Source organism: Vulpes lagopus, chromosome X, assembly GCF_018345385.1.
Source record: "Vulpes lagopus strain Blue_001 chromosome X, ASM1834538v1, whole genome shotgun sequence".
Lineage (NCBI taxonomy): Eukaryota > Metazoa > Chordata > Mammalia > Carnivora > Canidae > Vulpes > Vulpes lagopus.
Genome location: NC_054848.1, coordinates 27,746,469 through 27,768,477, shown reverse-complemented (window position 1 = coordinate 27,768,477; position 22,009 = coordinate 27,746,469). Strand labels below are relative to the sequence as shown.

Below are 22,009 nucleotides of genomic sequence, written 5' to 3'. Positions count from 1 at the left end.
GGTTACAGGGTCAATGAACAATTTTTTTATTCTTCCATCCCAAAGGAAATGGAGTATTTTCAATTACAGTACAGAAATGATTATAGTGTAGAACAATTACAGATTTATGTCTTGCTATTTTATTTTATTAAAAATTACTGTTTTTTTCTTTCTTAGAAGGTTTGATATATTCCTAAATGCTTTTTCATAGTATATGATGCTGCCATTTCTCTTTACTCTCTGTGGGCCGATCTATCCAATTTTATAAGTATCAATGAGGAAATATTATAATAATGCAGAAATTAACTTCACAGCTAAATATCCAGTAGCACAAATGTCTCATTACATTAGATATAATTGTAAACAATATGTTTGCATTTTCAGAATTTCTGCATTCTGGTGCCTGCACATAAAAATTAGAAAATTTTCCCCAGGAATGTATTCTTTCCAAGCCATCATTGTATGCAAAAAAATTTGCTCATGGTTAAAACATATTACTTTGATAAAATTAAATGCTCTTGGAACCAACAACTGTATTTTTTAAAATTAAAGGTAAACTTAATTTCATCATGTGATGATCATTTTGGGTTGAGTACAGTTGGGTTTGAAGTTATATTTTAAGCATTTTTAACAGCTGTGTTACTTTTGCCTTCATTTTGGTGTAAGTTGTCAGTGGACTATATAATTATTGTTTGAGGTTCAATGATGGATTCTAAATAATGAATCTGTGGAGATCTTAAAGAAGATAAAACCAGTGCTTAACACTTGGAGTTAGTACCTCTTAATGTCCTTAAGAAAAAAAAAAAAAAGTCCTATTGAGGCTACCAAAATAGAAGTCTCTAAGGCCTTGACATATGTAAGGGTAGCACTTCTAAAATGTATTTGTCAAAAGCAATTTTTACACAAGACTTCGTAACAAAAGATTTCATTACTTCGTGGTCAGTTGCCTCTTTGGAAGCTACAGTAAGAAAATCCCAAGGCTTCTCTGATTTCCTCCCATTGAAGGAAATCAGTCATATGTGAGGCATGGAGGTTATCCCACACCCTTTCCGTATGTCTCAGCAAGTTCAGGAAACTCAGTTGAAGTTACCTTGACCTCAACCTGATCCCTGGCTCAATGCATATCAAGTACCTATAAGTGGATCTGATGTGGGCCTGTTTTGGTCTCTTTGTAAATAGGCCATCCAAATGATTTGGATTACTAGAAGGGTAATGATGATTGACATCTTAACAGGTTACTATTCATTTCTAATAACTGGAGGCCTGTGAGCAGAGAGTTGGTGGTTGAGGAAGGAAAGGAGGGTGTCTCACTATTTTATAGCTAGGCTGGTAATGCCCATTTACTGAGGAGATGGCTTATCACAATTTGGGGCACATACCACATTATTCCAAAGAGTGATAAAAGATAACTTAAAAGTGTGAACACAAAGTTAGCATGATTCTAAACCAGGAAGTATCTTTAATGCTAACTTTGGAGACTCAAATACTTTTGCATTACTCATTAATTAAATTAATTAACGGCTGGTGTGCTTTTTAGCTTTTGAATAACATTCAGCTCAAATGTATTTCTGGACTAATAGGCAATTTATGTTAACCTTTTATTGTAATTTTAAATGACAATGTGTTTATTAGATTAAAAAGTCACTTATTTTAAAGTTCAAATGATTTTATTGAAAAATATAGGGACTATAATTACTATATATGATAACCAGAGAGACATTCAACACACTAATGACCATCTGTAGTCGACCAAAGCAATGAAATTGGTGCTGAGATACTTTAGTAAAATTGACATTAATGTAGTAAGCACTTTAAACATCATGTTTAATTAACTGTCAGAGTGACACCCTAAGTTTTGCTTCTTTGCCCTCCACCCCTTTACTTCCCATAGTTTAACCAATAAATTGAAGAGACACTAAGTGTACTTCCAATTTTGAGATTACTTTCCTTTGTGATTTAAGTCACAATAACTTAAGTCAGATAAAACAATTTGATCTGGGTTCAGTATGCTGCTATTTTGATCTGAAGGTCAATTTACCAACAAGCAAGAACAGTTTCTCATTATTTCCCTTTGCCACTCCAAGCAGTCTTTACTGAAGTCTTTCAAAAAGTGTGTGACCTCTGTTTCAATACCTCTCGCAGATTTCACAGGCTGTCACCACCACTCAGCCATCACTAACACAGACAACTGTAATGGAAACAGTAACTATGGTGACCACGAGGGAACACATCTTGGTAAAGCATGCCCAAGAGGAACTGCCACCACCACCCCCTCAGAAGAAGAGGCAGATTATCGTGGATTCTGAAATTAGGAAAAGGTGAGAGGCTCTTTATCCTTAAGCAAAAAGTCACTGTTAAGCGGGAAAACTCATTTATAGCTGTTTAGATGGCAGTGTTTTTACTTAAACAATATTTCTAGAAGCCTCAGGTGCCTATAATGTCAGTTAAGTTAGAAAATTGTGAAATAAATTTTAAAATTAGCTCAGGGATTCACCATCCCAATGAAAACTGAATGCTCAATGGAAATACTGTTTTCTGGAATAAAAGAAGAAACCACACTTGATGAACTGCCATAGACTTATTTTATCCCAAAAGTCTCTTTTCTTTTTTTTTTCTTATAAAGAGCCTACTTGTTCAGTGCCTACTTTTGTGTTAAATGTCTTTTTTCCCCAGTAATGGAAAGTACATTTTCATGAAGAAGTACACCTATAATAGACGAGATCCATTCTGCTAGTTTACGAGAACATAATGTCTCAATCTGCACATCCTAAATCAGGAGTAATTACAGAATAGATTTCCTGTTCTTTGATATTTTTAAAGTCTTATCTTGAAGGTGTTAGAATTTTTAACTCCTCTTTTTGTGGATATTTTCAACTAGACATTATAGATAAGTCAGGTATTATGTACATCAGTGGCTATACTAAAATGATGAGAATAAAATTTCATAAATGCAACACTAGCATGAAAGTCATGAAAAGGTACAATTTATTTTTCATTCCAATTATTAGCATTCTAAGATTAAGAAGGATCATTAAAATCTGCCTTATGTTTCTAAGCAGCATATGTTCAGGAATGCATGGAACACTTGACATTAGAATTTATGTATACAAGGGTATAGAAGTATGAGAAGAAGAACACATACTTAAAAATAACATGTCAGATGTTCTAGGCGAAGGAAAAAAAAACACCTAGAGAAGTTACTCAAGTATATTATTTGAGACTTTCAGTACTTCTCTTTTAATCCGTGATTTACAACCTGCTTTCATAATTCTGCAGTGAACTGCTAGGCTTTTCTCCCTGGTTGTATCTACATGGCTGAATGAATTCTCTCATCCGGTGGTTAGCAAACTAGAGTCAGCAGACTAAATCCACCCTGGTGCCAGTTTTTGTATGGCTCATGAGCTAAGAATCATTTTTACACTTTTAAATGGTTGGAAATAAAAGAAGATAAATATTTTGTGACATGTGAAAATTATATGAAATTCAGATGACAGTGTCCATAAAGGTTTTATCGAAGCATAGCCACAGCCATTTATTTATATATCATCTGTGGTTGCTATCACATTAGAAAGGCAGGGTTGGGTAGTTGTCATAGAGACTGCATGGCCCACAAAGCCTAAAATATTTACTATTTGGCTCTTCATTGAAGAAGTTTGCTGACCCCTGTTCTAGTCAAATGGTTCTCTCAATCTTTAGGTATTGACATTCTATTTGGGGCAACAGTGTTCAAGGACTCTACTCATGATAGTAGTTGAAATTTTAACATTGATGGAGGAAAAGCATAATGGCAAAAATAAATCCATAAAGCTCCTAACGAACCTGCTTTTTATTAACCCAGTAGCATGGGTGTTAATTTCACATCATGTTAAATATGTGTCTGCAGACAGTGCTTGGGGGGACATGGATTTATGGATCCTTTGCAACAACCCAACAGCTTTCCACCTATTTCCCAAGGAGAACAGTATGGAAACCTAGTTGTCTTACCCTCCTGATATGTTCAAGATTCTCCTAATACAGATATTAGCAGAGCAAGTTGATTCATGTCAATCTCTCTCTTGGCTCCTGCCAAGCATATTCTTGGCTTGTGTCTAGAGAGTGTATTTGCTTAAAAAAAAATGTGTTCTGATTAGTTTTTGTTTTCAGGAAAGTATGGTAGTGGTGAAATATTTTGTCTCCTAAATTCTGTTTGCAGCATATGCTGTCAGCAATTTTTGTAAGTGCCTGAAATGAGATGACCAATTGAGAACATAAAGGATATATTACTTAAATATAAACTAACACTTATTGATGGTTTTATGATATGCTCAGCACTAGATTAAATGCTTTATCTGCATAGCATGTTTATTCTTCTAGATTACCCTACAAGATAAGTATGGCTATTATTACTATTATGCATAGCTATGGGGTGCCTGAGCCAAGATTTCAACTGAGGTAGCCTACTCCAGAACCTAGACTGGGTACTAAAATGTTTCTTCAGTAGATATATGACTAAGGTGATCTTCTATTGTGGTTTCCTGGAATCCATTCTATCTTATACCTTTCATGACAGCATAATTATATATAGTAGCAATTTTCACTCTCAAGTATGTCCAGATTTGGACAGTATAACTTGTATACTTGATATAAGACTCTAGATTGATAAATTTGTACTGAACAAAACACAAGGTGAACAGCAAAGACAAATTCAGTGAATGATCATTGTCTGCAGGCTGGAATCTGGTTAAAATATTGTAATTGTTCAAGAGGCATCGTACAAACTTGAGTGAAAGCCTCATGGTAGCAAGTGTTCCATGTGAGAACTATTAGCATTTGACTGTGAATACTGTAGTCATGACAATCTATTAAATGCTTATCTCTTAAAAATGATCTCTTTTTTTCAGCTTTTCTGACACACTACTGGTTCTGTCCCTACAAAGGATTCCTTTTCTTACTAAAAGATCTGCGATCTTTTGCCTAATTACTGTGGTAGTATCTCATAAATTCATGGTCTTTGCCTTTTTCAATTTCTTTATTTGAAAAGCTTCCTTACATTGATTCAGGTCTGGCTCTAAGTGAATGACTCCTAGATCATACTTATAGTTCCATATCTGACTCTCTCTCTCTCAAATTTCATGTTTGTATCTTTAAAACTATGTACTTCTACTTGTGCATCTAGTCAGTGCTTCAATTTTTTTAATCGAATGCAAACAGCTGTTGCCTCTGTTTAATCTAGTTACTCATACATTGTACAGATATTTAACTTAGTATAACTTGTTGCCTGTGTGTCTAAAGGAGTGGCAAATATTGGATAAATTGTGGACGTTAGAATCAGAAATACTCAAATTTGAAACCTGCCTGTTTTAGCTACTAGCTTATGATCTCAGGCAAATTACCCAATACCTATGCCTCAGATTCACTATCCTCATTTTATAAAATACTAACTGTGAGGATTAAGTAGGAAGCATTTAACATAGTGTATGTAAGGTGATAAGAATTCAGTAAATACAATAGCTGCTTTCATGTCGTTTGGTTATGATGGACATGGACATTCATAGTAGATGTAGTGGAAGTGATAGACATGGTAGAGATGGTGGTGGAGGCAGTGATAGTCTAGGTGGTGATGATGGTGGAGGTGGTAATGGTGGGGGAATGGAAATGGTGATTATATGCTATAGGTGAAAAAAGATTCCATAATAATAACATCATCTCAAAGGTGAAGAATATAACAACAAATTACCTTCTCCACTTCCTCTTCAAAATGGAATTTACCACCCGATTTCTCTGTTAGTCTCTGCTCTTTTACCTTGCCCTTATTTATTGTTATTGCATTATATTATTGGGCACATAACCATTTCAGTCATTTACCTCCCAGTCATTTTAACTGGTAACTCCATAACCTAAGCCATATACCTCCATGTGGTGAGACTTGGCCCCTTTCTGATTAATCCACTTCAAATTAATGTATATAAATGTGGCTTTTTAAGAAAAAGATGTTCTTTAGTTTCTTTAGTTACTTAGAGAGAGCACGAACCAAGAGGGAGAGGCAGAGAGGGAGAAGCCAACTCCCAATGAGTAGGGAGCCCCATATGGGGCTCGATCCTAGGACCTGAGGTCATGACATGTGCCAAAGGCAGACACGTAACCAACTGAGCTACCTAGATACCCATAAAATGTGGCTTTTATGCTGACCTTACAGTCTTGAGGTCCTCATAACTCCAATTGCTCCCTGAATAAAGCACAAATCACTTATTATGATATTCAATATTATTGTCCCTGCAATTTTATTTCTAGCTTCCCCAGAATCTTTCCACTTCAGCCAGTAAATTACATTACACCATTTTCTTAAAATTAAGATTTATTTATTTTAGAGAGAGAGAAAACATTGATGCATGTGAACATGGGGCGAGGGGCAGAGAGAAAGGGAGAGAAAGAATCCCTGAGCAGACTTTCCACTGAGTATGGAGGCTGACTTGAGACTTCATCCGAAGACCCTGAGATCATGACCTGAGCTGAAATCATGAGCCGGCTGTTCAACCGATTGAGCCACCTATGCGCCTTTATATTACATTCTTTTGCTATATGCTTTAAAGTCACCCACACAAATTTTTCTCATCACTAATTACAACAAATAAGTCCTGTTATTTCCTTCTTTATATTTTACTTAGATTCCATATATAGTACCATGCATATGATAATCAATGAATATTTATTGAAAGAGTGAATAATATAGTTCAATTAATTGAGATAACTAAAATTTTATATTCCAATATTTGCACTTAAGAAGTTTGCCTAGTTCTTCATGGAATTGTTCTTAATAAGAAGCAAATGAACATTTTAATAATCTTTAGTAATTCTATCTTTGCCCATTAGGATACCATTTTTTACTCAAAACTATTAAGGGATTTAAAATTCGGCTTTGTACCACACTGCTTTTTTTAAGTATCTAAGATGTGTTTAGTTGATTCCTTAATAATTATACAGTTTCTACTTTTGTTGTGTTTACTGCATAAATTGTCTTCCTTACACTAAGATATACAAAAGCGTTAATGATCTTGGGTCACAGGGTAATTATTTTTAACAGTAATTTATCCCTGCAGTTCAGCGATATTATTTTACATATAGGTAATTATCAGAGTATGGAACTCAGACTATGTTAAAACTAGATATATTATCTAGTTAATTGGAATTTATTGAGGAGATTAGTTCCTAATCATGTAGCAGTTATTTTAAGAGACTTTCACAACAGCTTTCATTTACATTTTTGTATCAACCAGGTGAAACCAATGGCAAATTGAATCTTTTTTTAAGTAAATGCCATCTCAATAAAGATAATTTCCCCAAGTATAGTGTTAATAAATGAGTATCTTTGACCTGAAGGGAAGTATAGAGACATTTAGAAATACCTAAATTCACTTAATTTCTTTGTCTTCTCCTGGCTAAGTTAGGCGGAGTGTGAAGTTTGCTTTCTCTGTTTCTTGCATGCTTACCAAATAGCAGAATACATTCATTGCCTGGGCAATTGCACATCTGCATTATTATTTTATTTTTTACTTTTTAGCTTAATCGTTTTTGTGATTTCTTTCTTTTTATGTCTGTGGACTGATATTAATTTTTGTCACATAGTTGGGAGGAAGTTAGATAAGTGTTAGACTCTTCCTAATAAACAAAAGACTCTTTCTACAGTTTTATAAGATCATTGCCTAAAATATTTCTGTGTTATTTATTTTCACTTTGATTCCCAAATTATAATCAGGAAGTAGTAAACTAAAACATTTTATTTCGTTTCAAGAATCTATTTATTTATTTATTTTTACAGATTTTATTTATTTATTCATGACAGACACCGAGAGATAGAGAGAGAGAGGCAGAGACACAGGCAGAGGGAGAAGCAGGCTCCATGCAGGGAGCCCGACGACGTGGGACTCCATCCCAGGACTCCAGGACCAGGCCCTAGGCTAAAGGCGGTGCTAAACCGCTGAGCCACCCGGGCTGCCCTCAAGAATCTATTTAGATGATTAATATGTCTAAGCTAACTTTTAAAAAATTTTCTATATGATAAGTTGATCCTAAAGTACTAAGGGTATTGGTCTCAGCAATAACATTTTTGCCCCTTGGCACAGCCCAGAAAAATGAAACTTTGCATCTTTTATCTAAGGAGATGAGACTGTAGACTTGTCTACAGTTACAGGTTAATTGAAATCTGGAAAGGTTAAATAACATGCTTTCAGTTGCAGAATAAGGACAAGTGCTGAGTTTCCTAATTTCTATTCCAGTGTTATAGTTGCAATGGCCTGCTTCTTTTTTATGTATTAGAGTCAAATGACCTTGGTCATAAACTCAAATTTCAGTTTAGAAACTGTTTTTGGTGAAGAATAGAAATCTTACAGGTTGCCTTCAGATATTCCAAAAGATAACCACCTATTTTAGATTCTTAAAATTATTTTGCCATATAAATCATTAAATATGTTTTGGAGAATGTAGGGATGTGAATCGTAAAGGCATACAAAATGACCAGAGAACACTTAAAACAGTGACATTCTTAGTGCTATGCATTAAACAGTAGCATCACCTGGGAACATATTAGAAATGTGGATTGAGGGGGGGCACCCCAACCTTGCTGAATCAGAAACTCTCCAGGTAGGCTTAGGAATCTTTTACAAGCTGCCAGGTCATTCTGCTAAGCCATAAAGTTTGAGGATCCTTGCACAAAAGCAGTGGTTCTCATATTATATTAGCATCTATCAGAATCATCTGGAGAGCTTATGAAATGAGAACTTACTTGCTTCTACCAGAGTTGGTTTCAGTAGGTCTAGAGTGGTGCCTGACAGTCTTAATTCCCAACAGGTTCCCAGGTCATGCTGATACTTCTGGTTTAGGGCCCACATTTTGTAGATCAGTGCACTAGAGCATCATCTCAGCTATAACTTGACTCTTGCTTCTTTTTTCCCAAAGCAACCTCAGTGATAGAGGCCATCAACTCCCAGTTGGGCTAAGTCATGTTCCCATTCCATCCTGTGACACCTCTCTTGCTTTATATTGAAATGATCTATTCATTTGTCTCTTTTACCCACTCGACTCAAAACTGCCCCAGACCAGGGTCCCTATCTTACTCCTTAGCTGGTATGGGCTCTTCTATGGGGTAGATGCCTGATACATGTTATGAACTGAAACATACTATAATGGAAACTGGTTCTATGAGATAGTACACATAGTTCTGACTGTCTAGCTGCAGCAGCAGCATGAAAATGTGCTCTTAGAGAATGCAAGTCATAGAGTGATGCCAACAGGGAGAAAGACAGGGCCATATTCCGAGAGCTGTGACATGCAGTTTTACTTGTCCCCTGAGTGAAGAAAATGGTAGTCATGTTTATTATTTATTCATCTGAAAGAAGAACCATAGCTGAGTGCCAAGAAAGGATGATTTTAATCAGAAGATCTGAACTACCTTGAACTACCTCTAATACAGCCCCGAAGCTGGAGTAGTCTACATGGAGCCCTGAAACTGCTCTCAGCAGGGTCACCAGAGAGATTCCTTAATTGCTGGCTCCAAAGGTCACTCTTCAGTTCTTGTCCTTTTTGACCTTTGTGCTGTGCTTGACAGTGATGATGATTAGTCCCCTCTTGAAATTTTTCCTCTCCCTTGGTTTCTAGGACATTTTTCCCTCCTGTGTTTTTTCTCCTCCTCGCTTTCTGACTATGGCTTCTCAGTCTCCTGCTCTTATCTCTTTAATAGTCTCCACAAGATTCACCTTTTGGTATCATTTTCTTCTCATAATGCATTCTTTCCCCAGGCAGTATCATGTATAGGCTTGTCTCCATCGGCCATCTATGTCTGATGATGTCCAAATGAAAATCTCTAGTTTGCCCTCCCTCCTGATGTTCACAGCTGTGTGATCCAAGTGTTTATTGGGCATTTGCACCTGGACTTCTTGCAGAAGTTTCAGATGTAGTTCCGCAGTTAGACTGCACAACTTTAGAGAACACTATTCATGTCATAGTTTCTAAGAGCAGCACCCTTCTGGAATTGTGCAGTGAACAGTTGGCGCAGCCATTCACAGTGGTCCTGATATCTGCCACCACAGGAAATTCCTCCTCATATGCCTAAATTCTCTTCACTTTGCCCCTTCCTTTATATCCAGGCTGTCTTCATCCGACTTTAGTTTCTCATGATTTTCTGCATGAAATTCTTAACTCGATTCCTCTGCTTTCTCTCTTCTTATTCACACACATCACAGCCTTCTGGGACTATCTTAAAATGCAGTTTTAATTAGATCATTCCTTGACCCATAATTCTTGAGATGCACAGCACAAAAACTCCTTTCTGATCTTGTGCTGCCTAACTCTCCGGCTTCACTCCCTTTGCCTTGCCCATTTCTTTGTATGCCAGTGCTCCTCAAAATAGTCTGTAAACTGTGCATTACCAGGGCACCATGAGATAAGGAGCTTGGGCTAGAATATAAATCAGGGCACTGCTTCCTTTGTCCAGAAAGTTTTGCAATTAAAAAGAAATCAGATGACATAGTACGCATAGTGACTTAGTGGATTTATACTCTGGTGACTTTTCTTGTCACAGACTACCAACAAATAGTTCACAGATGGGCCCCAAACTGCATTTTGAGTGACACTGCCCTCTGCTCAGCCTTAATTAACCACTCTCTGATTTCCGAAGCTCTAATATTCCTTCAAGCTTCTGTTTCTTTGCACCTACCATTCTCTCTACCTAAGGTTCTCTTTTCATGCTTTTCGCTTTGTCCACTCTCACATTCCTTGCCCCCCAGCTAACTACCTTGTTGCTCTGGTAACCCAACCTCCCAGGCATTTCTCAGTCTTGCTAGCACTTGCATTAAAAAACTTGCAGCATTTCACTATAATGATTTTGGTTTTGCATATCTTTATGTCCACTGAGCTCCTTGAGGCCAGGAGTCCTTTATTTTCAACTCTAGACCTACAGGGTATGACCTAGAGGTCAGCATGTCACAGGTATTCACTAAATATTCATGGGATATTGAATGGGTATTTTGTCAGAGTCTTATCAGGAAAACAGAAAGATTCTCAACATTTCAAAGAGCAGAGACCTAATACAGGGAATTGGTCAAGAAGGTGGTAGAAGCCTGGGAAGCACCCAGGATAGTGAGGCAACTCCAAACACTAGCAACATCAGGAAGCTCTAATATCCCTAGAACTCCAGGAATAATGCAAAGAGGGGTTGTTGCCAGAGCCCCAAAGCTGGAGCCTTCCAACAGTCAGGGCTGTGGGGCAGAAGTTTGGACAAGTGGAGGGAGGGGCCATCTAGAGGAAGCTAAAGCCACAGTGGAGACCTGGCTGCTTTATTTATTTTTTTTTTAATTTTATTTTATTTATGGTAGTCACAGAGAGAGAGAGAGAGAGAGAGAGAGAGAGGCAGAGACACAGGCAGAGGGAGAAGCAGGCTCCAAGCACCGGGAGCCGGATGTGGGATTCGATCCCGGTTCTACAGGATCGCGCCCTGGGCCAAAGGCAGGCGCCAAACCGCTGCGCCACCCAGGGATCCCTAGAAATGCTTCCAAAAGTAGAGTACAAAGGAAAACTTCCTTGACATCCTCCCAAATTCCTTCCCTCCTCAAATATTCTGCCAGTACCTTCAACTGGAGAAATCTAACTAGAAGCCAGAGGACAAGCAATTGTGGGAAATGATGTCCCTCAGATTCAGACAGGACAAGAGATGTGTGGTGAGTAGCTCTGAGAGCAGATGGGCCTGTGACTGCCCAGGTTGGTTCTGGCCTTGGATCTTGCACTCACAAGCTATATAACTAAAGAAAGTCACTGAACCTCATTCAGTATCTATTTCTTCATCTCTGAAGTGGAATTTATATGACTTTCCCTGTTTGCCCTCACATAGTAGAAATTTTATGATGCGTACCTATCTTGTTGATTGTTTGGGTAAAAATGTACTTCCTTTTCCCAAGAGAAGGCTGAATTTCCAATTACTAATTTAGAACAGTTATCTTCCCATTATTATATTTGTGTTACAGTGGAAAATATTCTTGTTCCAACATCTTCTGAGAATATTCTTATTCTTATGACTTCCCTGGTCAGGAGCTTCTAACTCTATGTATCAGTATACATTATGCCACCACACACAGATAAAATTACACCCAGCTCTTATGGACTGAACTGTGTCCCCCCACATTTCATGTAGTGAAGCCCTGACTTCAATTTGATGGCATTTGGAAATGAAGTGTTTGGGAGATAATCAAGTTTAGATGAGATGATGAGGGTGGGGCCCTCATAATGAGATTAGTACCCTTCTAAGAAGGGGCACTGGAGAGCTTGCTCTCTTTCTTCCTGCTATATGATGACAGCATGTCAAGATGACTATCTATGAGCCAGGAAAAAAGAGATCTCTCACCAGAAAGTGACCATGCTAGGACTTTGATCTTGAACTTCTAGCTTCCAGAGCTCTGAGAAAAGAAATTTCTGTTGTTTCAGTCACTCAGTGTGTTATCTTGTTACATTGGCCTGAGCTAACTAAGATCCTGGCTTTGGGTAGAGCAGTGAGTTCTCCTTTGTGTTTTAACTAAAGTTCATAGAGATGCTCACTAAAAGAAATAGTTGGATTGAAACAACTCATGATGCCAGGGAAGTGGCAGTGGGGCAGTAAGTACACGCCAGATTTAAATGGCTTTCTGCATTGCACTAGATAGTTTCTGAACCTTGACTGGAAGTTATTTAAACTTTAAAGACCCACAACATAAAAGCATGTTGAAGTCCTTTAAACTCAGCGAGCTTTCACACTGAGAGTATTTAAAGTTTAAATTGCCTCCCACAGGGTCCGAGGCACCATCCAATGTGTGGAGGGGTTCTTTGAACACTCCTGTAGACAGTATGAGTCCACTGTGTTTCAAGAATATAGTGACAGCAAGTTAGTTTTCTTGCTAATTTCCATATTCCTTCAACTAACATCTAATCAATTGCTATGATTTATCAGTCACTCCAATTGCTGTATCTGTGAACTATACTTAATCCTTCCCTCAAGAAGTTTGCACTGTAGTATAAGCTATGTCATGAAGAAAAACCAATATAATATTAGAAAAGTTGTAAGGAAGAAAAGTTTGCTTCCTGCTTGGAGTTGAACATGAAAAGCTCAGGGAAATTAGCATCTGTGTAGACATTTAAAGGATAGGGGCATGTAGACTCAAGGGAAAGGGAAAGGATGATTCAAATACAGGCTGTCCTATAAGCTTGTATACAATTGACACTTACACAGGGTTGTGTTTCTGTTTGCCTAAAGCAGAAGTAGGAGGTATTGGAAAAAGGGAAGTAAGGAACGAGGTTTAAAAGGTAGGTTGAATTCACTATAAAAAAGGAACTCATTGCCAGACTAAGGAATATAGACTTTAATCTGGTCATGGTGAGCCAACGTATATTTTTGAAAGAGAGCAAAGCAATATAGCTACTATGAACCACACTATTTTGACCCTCCCTGAGTGTTGGGAGAGATAGACCATCTCAACTTTACTCTATAGAGCAGGGAGAGCTTGCCCTCTATAAGGAGCCAGAAACTATTTTAGACATTGAGTATAATGTAGTTTCTTTTGCACGTACTCTTCTGCTATAGTGAGAAAGCAGCCATAAACAATACATAAATGAATATGTCTATATTCCAATTAAACTTTATTTACAAAACTAAATGGTGAGCCAAATTTGTCCAATGGGCCATAGTTTGCCTTTTCCTGCAATAAGGGGTGCAAGAGATGAGATTATTTTGCTGTTGATGATTCTTATTTATTTGTTTTATTCTCTTTGTTTTAGTTTTCTTTGCAGTTTAATTTTTTTAAATTTGAATCTAGTTGACACACAATGTTATATTAATTTCAGGTGTACATCATAGTGACTCAACTTCTCTATGTGCTCTGTTCACCACAAGTGTAGTTACCAGCTATTACTATACTATGCTATTATAATATCATTGGCTATATTCCTTATGTTTGTTTATTCATTTGTTTCATTTTTAGTTTCCACATTTGAGTGAAATCATATGGTATTTGGCTTTCTCAGTCCAACTTATTTCACTTAGCCGAATACCCTCTAAATTCATCCATGTAGTTGCACGTGGCATGATCTCATCCTTTTCTATAGCTGTATAATATTCCATTGCATCTATATAACTATCTATCTATCTATCTATCTATCTATCTATATATATATATATCACATATTCCTTATGTACTTGTCTATCGGTGGACACTCATCATCAGGGAAATGCAAATCAAAGCACAGTGAGATATCACCTAATCCCTGTCATAAGGGCTGAAATAATAATAAAAAAGAAATAATAAGTGTTGAGAAAAATGTGGAGAAAAAGGAACCCTCACATGCTGTTGGTGGGAATGTAAACTGGGACAGCAGCCACTGTGGAAAAAAGTATGGAGGTTACTCAGAAAATTAAAAATAGAATTACCACATTATCCAGTAATTCCACTACTGGGTGTTTACCTGAGAAAACAAAAACATAAATTAGAAAAGATATCTGCACCCCTATGCTTATTGTAGCATTATTTACAACAGCTAAGATATGGATGCAGTTTTTATTTTTGTGGTTGCAATAATAGCTTATAATTTGCCAGTTATTGACAAAACCCTATGACAAACATTTCTACCCTCAACAGATAATGTGAAAAGTAGCACTGGGCTGGCTTCAACCCAGTAAGAAAGAGTCGTGGAAGGCAGTAATCATGGTAGCTGACACAAATATAGCTTCTACCACATGTCAGGTACTCTTCTACATATTTTCCATATATTAACATATTCAAACATTAAACATATTTTAATAAAAATATTTTTATTATTATTATTTTTTAAAATAGTATTTTATTATTATTTCCCCCTTTTGCCAGTGGGAAAAATGAGGCACAGAAAGGTCAGGTGACTTGCTTCTACATGCACAGTTTATAGGGAGCAGTTTAGTCTAGATTCGAACCCAGGCATCTAGCACAGGATGCTGTAATTTTAAACTCTATCATGCTGTCTTTTAATGAGAAGTTAAATGTGATTTCATCATTTAGCTGAAATTAAAAGTATTACTGAGACTGTTTAAGAATTTGTTGAGGTCTGTGTATGAAAACTGTGTACTTATCCTAGATTATGATAGTTCTACATCCGGAAGTCTCATAGACTCTTGGGTCCTGTTGAAGCATTTGGCTGTCTTTAAATACAGAGGTCGTTTTCAGTTAAAAGAAACATTGTCTCAAAGGTACGTGTCTTTTTAGCATCAAGCCATATATGGGGATCCTAGAAATTGAAGGCTTTTCCCAAATGCAAGACTTCAAGTGTTAACCATTGTCTTAACCTCATTATGTGTCATGAATAATAACCTTTGTCATCTGTGTTTGATATTAGTTCTACTATCAGAGAACATATCAACAGATTGGAAATTTGTGGATTTTAGGAAATTAAGCATGATTCCAAAGGAAAAATAAACTAGGAATGACAGTGATTTAATAATGCCATGGGGGTATCAGTTATGCAGCTAAGGATAATACTTAAGGTTAATGAAAGTGTTTAGAATTAATGTCCTAGTGTTAGAGACTCCAATAAAATTTTTAAAAAGCACAGTAGTAACTACCAGACTTTACTATATAGCAACAAAAAGGAAATGTGTATTGACTTTTCCTTCATATGAACAAAAAATATAGGTTTTCTTTTCATTTTGGAACAAAGGAAAAGTGTAGTATAGTGGAAATCTTTGGATTTAGACAGACCTGGTTTTGAATCTTAACTCAATGCTTCATTGTGTGTTGAAAGTAAAGGAGGTTTCTCGGTTTCTAAATCTCTGTGTTCATGGTCTATCTATGAAATGAAGATTATAAGGTAAACTATTATCATGGGAGATGAATTTTTTTTCTTTATGAAAGTATGTGACATGAACAAGATGCTTAAAATGCTAGTTTCCTTTTTTCCTTTGAGTGTGATTGAATGTAAAACTAACATCTAAATATACAGGAATGTAATTATAGGCAGATTTATAGAACATGAGTGTCTACCCTTTCCTAAATGTTCAAAAATGAGGTCAAATTAATGAACTGGGGAGAAACTACTGTGTTACAAAGTCCAGAAAATGCTGCTTTATTATGTGGATTAAGTGTGTCTCCCTGAATTAAAGACACTTTCTCAAGGGAATTTTGGTATTAAGATACTTTAAGATACTTTAGTGTGTGTATTAAGATGGCTGAAGGCATTTTAACTGTGCATCTGAGGGTGTCTTACTAACATGTTCTTTTTACATCATTTTATCTATATCTTTGGACATTTTATGTTTTTCTGTAAGAGAACTCCCATGAAAAATCCATTTGTCACCATGTTATCCTTATGTAGATAAGAAAATAAAAGAGAAGCCAAATTGAGGACCAGACAAGCTGTGAAAGGGAATGTGCGCCCTCTAGTGACCCACATTTATTTCTCCCAGGGTCTTACACAGCTCTTCTTTTTGGTTTCATCATTTTAAGTAAACATCAAATTTAATTTTAAAATAAATGGCTCAGAGTTTTCCACTTGAGCATATTACATTGTATGATCATAGATTTATTCCTATGACAAGATTTCATCTATCACTTAAGAGAGTATTTCTATTAACGTGTGTTAAGGTGATTTTCTTGCACAGAACTGTGTTTCAAAGGGACTTTCAATTTACTGAAAATGAAAAATAGGCTCTAGGCATCTGTGGCTTAGCAACATTTTATTTCCAATCCTCTGGGTCATGCAATTTTTGTCCACATTCTTGCACGCTCCTTGGCTTTAAAACTAATTCCTCTAATATAGCTGATTCTGACATCTTAGAATTTGGTGAATTTCCTTAATTTTTAAGGTATGTTTTCCTGGAAGTTCTACTAACAGAAGATGTGAAAGTGACTTCTTTGGAGCCCTATCATGTTTTAGAAACAAGTATTACCAAAGTATTTTTAAATGGTTAAAATCCATTACCAAATAAATAAGATTATTTTAGTCATTTTTATCTACCAGATGCTAAATATTTTAGTTAAGTTTTACTTTTTGCACAGAAACAAAATTTTGCAGGAGTTTCATTTAGTTCATTGCACTCAGCTATCCTGGAGGTACAAAGATTAATATCAATGCCAGATAACTCATGGAGGTTTCCTCCATTTATAGCTTAAAAATATTAAATCGCTGGGTTTGTATCCAAGGGCATATATTTTAAAAGATAGTATTTTTATACTCCTTAAACATATAATTTGGTTTGCCATAATTGACAATGAACAAGATGCACAATTTTAAGGACAAATTTTATGTATTGGTTTAGAATTCAGATTTTGAAGCACATGTTAAATAGGCCTATTTTAGGACAAGGTAAACTACATAGAAATTGATTTTTTAGTATCTTTTCAAGATGCATTTCTGTACAATCTGGAATCATTAAATTTTACTGTACTGAAACATATAATTTTATGAGTGATGTACTTAAACTTACACATATAAAGCTAGAAATACATTTAAGCTTATAAATAAGATCATGCAAACATAAGGAAAATAGATTATTTGATAGGCCTGTTACTGTAGCAAGTTTATGATAATTGAAGACAGTGTCCTTTCTCATCATATTTTGTTTCAGGTGCCGTGTAAACTGTTGAGAGGAGTTTATAGGGTTCTTACTATAACTGGGAGTTATAACATCCTTGGATGCTAATTTGATTGCTAGATAAACAGACTAATATAATTAGAATATCAATGCTGCAATGTAAGCGAAACTGACCTTAGCTATGTATTTCAGGTTAAAAGTGCTTTAATTAGTGAGGTAAATATACACATTTAAGAATAATTTATAAAAAGTATATGTTAGTTTCTATTTTAAGACCAGTTTGATGGAAGCTTGTTAACTTTCACAGTTTAAAGGTAGAAGTAAAGGAAGACCACAGAAGTTAAGTCACATGCCTAAGAAAAAAGTATGAGGATCAAGATGATTGATTAAAACCTGGGATACCTGGCTTTAAGTTCAGTAATTTTCTACTGCACCATATTTACCTTACATTTAAACCTGTACAAACATACACACACACACATAGAAACACATACATCACACACATTAAAAAACTATAAGGCAGTCATGTGGCCCTATCTCTTCCCTTCAACCAAGAAAAACACACCAACACTATACAAACACACACACGTGCGTGCATGTGTATAAAGTACACAAACTACCTTAATTTGGAGGAGGTGTTTATGTAAATGTTGACTCGTTTTCCCCAAGTTAAATAGGATTTTCTCCCTTACAATATTTTATAACTCTGAAAGTATGGTAATTACTCAGCACATCTTAAAGTTTTAAAAATACTTTATTTTTAGCACTAACAGGATTTATACCAATTTTCATTTGATATTTTATAAGATCTCGCTGATTCAAATTGAATTTGTACTCTATTTAATTTTTAAAAGCAAGTAACATGTAGCAAGATAAAGGAATGAGGGACTGTCTTTCCCAGAAAGAAAGTTGAAGGGGGAGGGGGAGTGAGAGATTGATCAAGAAAATCTTCACAGAGGTTGTATATCTTGAACTAAATTTTGGAAGATGAATAGAAGTTCATCAGATGGTCTGGGATCAGGAGAGTACCCACATACCAATATGGAATTTGTTTCCTCATTTTCTAGAAATTGAAGAAGATAATTATTAAAAATATAATTAATGGGGGCACCTGCCTGGCACAGGTCATGATCCCAGGGTCCTGGGTTCGATCTTCACTTTGAAACCTGAGTTGGGCCCTCTGCCCAGTGGGAAATGTGCTTCTCTCTCACCCTGTCCGTCCCCCACTTGTGCTTGCTCTCTTATTCTGTCTCTCAAATAAATGAATATAAATCTTTTTAAAAATTAACAAAATTTTAAATTCTTACCCCACTTCCAAAAAGATTTCTTCCATGCTATAATACCAGTGAAAAAGAATCATTGTTTTGTTTCCATTAACCACGAAATTGTGTTCTAGCTAATTAAAATGAACATCTAAAATTTGGCTTGTTAAGTTACGTGGTCTAGGTCTAGAGCCTTAGGATCCTGTAAGAGTTAACATATTGCACAAGAGTCAACACTTTACTTTCTAAAGATCTTTAGCTTCTAAAGAAGAGGCTCTTAAGTTTTTATGAAATTCTATGTGCAAAGATGTTTAAAGATGTAAAATGGCCATTCATAGCCTAGCTAACTAATCAAATTAGTTAAGTCTGGGAGCTTGGAGGATTCCTATTTTCAAAGTTTACTCATTTGGGAATGATGAATTCCAAATGGTATATTGAAAGTGACTGAGCTAAAGTTTATGTAAATGTGCCATGTTAGTTTAATATTTTATATGGCAGTCACTGTACAGAAAATTAACATAATATAATCAGTGCCTATTGAGTCTCTTCTGACCTAATTAGAGTGATCATCATATAGCACAAGTTCCATACAATGACATACTATTGACATTTCAAAACCGGCAAGTTTTTAAAGTGCAAGTATTTATCTAGTTCTTTGGATTGTGTTTCTCTGTGTTTTTTTTTTTTAAATTATTTACTTAAAGTATTTACATACACACATATGTTTCCCAATTTTGACCATAAGGGAATGTAACTGACCTAATTTGCATGATCTTTATGGAAAATTCAACTGGATGAAGTAGAGTCCATTTGTAAAATACAGTCATTTTTTTTTAAGAGAGAGGGATGGGCAGGAGAGGGAGAATCTTAAGCAGGTTCCATGCCCAGCACAGAGCCTGATGGAGGGGCTCAATGTGGGGCTAGATCTCACAACTGTGAGATGGGGTTCTGAGCTGAAATCAAGAGTCTGACACCTAACTGACTGAACCAGCCAGACACCCCTGTACAATACAATCTTAAGGGAAAACTTTAACCTTCTGAATTTTTGGTATATACACACCATACTTTAAAAAAATTTTTTTTTCAATTTTTATTTATTTATGATAGTCACACAGAGAGAGAGAGAGAGATTGAGAGGCAGAGACACAGGCAGAGGGAGAAGCAGGCTCCATGCACCGGGAACCCGACGTGGGATTCGATCCCGGGTCTCCAGGATTGCGCCCTGGGCCAAAGGCAGGCGCTAAACCGCTGTGCCACCCAGGGATCCCTACACACCATAATTTTTGATATTTTGAAACTTCCAGGAAATGGAAGGTCTCTTTGAAAATGACCTTGAAATGACCTTTGAAATGACCTTTGAGATGACCTTTGAAATGACCTTTGAAAAGGATAATAAATCCTTTGTAAATAACACAAATTGAAAGATATGTTTGCTCTGCTCTATGGGACCTCACAAATTTTTAGTTTTATAATGAGTGCCTTTGTAAAAAAGATAAAGATGTCACTTCACTGCTAACCATACATAAAAACAAAAATTAGTTTTTTAAAACATGCTTGAAAAACACAGAACAGAGTACTCATCAACAATGATAGGAGAATAATCATTTTGCAAACAGAATAAGAAGTCATAATTTTCATAGTAGAAAAAAAGGATTTTAAGTTTGCTAAAGTTAGAGTGGATTTAAGGGTAGAATATGTCCATAATAATATACAGACATACTTGTCTATTGTATTATATATAATGTTACAGAGTAAAATATGTTATGAGAGTAGGATGAGGAAATAATAAGGAATAGAATAGTGGGCTGATTCTGAGGCTGTAGAGGCCCATTATGAGACTTACTATATACCAGCTCATTAACAATGACTTCATGAGAATTTTAAAAGTGAAGAAAAAGAATTAGTAGAAATGTGTGATTTTGTGAAGAAAGAAAAGTACATGCACAGAATCTAAGATTTAATATGGCATTGAAAATAAATTTTCAGTGTTTTTCTTGAGGGTTTTTGAGAAGGTAACTGAGTTACATCTGTATGATATCTTTAGTTGGTGACCAAATCCCCAGCTTCAGATAGAAGGATGGTAGAAAATACCACTTGCAAAATGCTGGGAGAGTAGATAGCACCCAGTTTATGACCATGTATGGATTAAAATCAGGGGAATCTGTTAACTTGCCATACATCCCAGCTGAAATATCTGAAAAAATATTTAATAGTAGTGAAAATATGAAAACTAGGGGACAAACCACAGAAGGTGATGAAGCAGGAGCTGCCAAATTGATAAAGAATAAACGAAATCTGCAGTTGTTATTTGGAAGCCAGGATCTGAGTAGGAGCCAAAAAGGAGACCTTGTTCATTTTGCTAAAAGTGGTAGAAATGTCTCTGAGACTCAGCATTGAATGTGGGTTGTTGGTGCTCAGAAAAAGAGCAGGAGGGCCTTTCCTTTTGAAACCCTGTCTCTGATTCCCCTTCACCCTTCCATTCTCATTGTTGGCATAAAGAGATGGGGATGCCTACTGGCAGAATATTGGAGAGGGCAAACAGTGCTAGCAGCTGACGGTTAATTCCCAGAACTCTAAGGGATGGTGTTGAATGTTAGATGTTGGAGTGGGGGCTGACTGTATATCACATTGGGACAGAAAAAGTTTCAGTAAGCAACTCAGAAAGATGGTCAAAGCAGCAAGCCCAAATGGAAGTGACAGGAAAAACAACAACAAAATCCCATACAAGTAGGATTAGGTAAGGACAAGCTCAGAGCTTAAATCATGTAAGAGTTAAGTTTAGGTGCCACCTGTTTCCAAAGGAATCAACGTGTCACAATTAGGAAAGAAGAGAGAAAACAGAAAGTCTAACAGCTGAGAATAGTACAAACTCATTGACATTTTGCTTCATTCTATTTCAGAAGAAAAGTATGACATATTAACCTATGTGCCTATGAATAGACATTTTTTTTCTTAGGTTAAGCACTGCACTCACAACCACCCTAGAAAAACTTGAAATCCCTTTAAAAATATGTATAACAAAAAAAGGAGCATAATCACTCTCCAAAGCATCTTTAGGTAAAAGAGAAGTTCAGGCATCACGTGCAACCTCTTTCCAAATTTATAAAGTCAGACAAACAAAAAAAATTGAATGAAGAAAGATCTCTCTGAGGAATTTCACATCCTGTTGCCTGAATTGATCTGAATTATTAGAACTGCATGCCAACTGGTGCCCAGG

General features: G+C 36.1%; 1 protein-coding gene across 8 annotated transcripts in view; it reads left to right on the top strand.

Annotated features, from left to right (window-relative positions):
* Positions 1-22,009, top strand: part of DMD (dystrophin) — a 2,057,113-nt gene that overhangs the window by 646,953 nt on the left and 1,388,151 nt on the right. For all 8 annotated transcript variants that reach the window (XM_041741334.1, XM_041741335.1, XM_041741332.1 and 5 more), the window contains one exon: positions 2,122-2,297. In XM_041741334.1, coding sequence (XP_041597268.1) covers positions 2,122-2,297 — 176 coding nt within the window. The remainder of the gene's footprint in view (positions 1-2,121; positions 2,298-22,009) is intronic.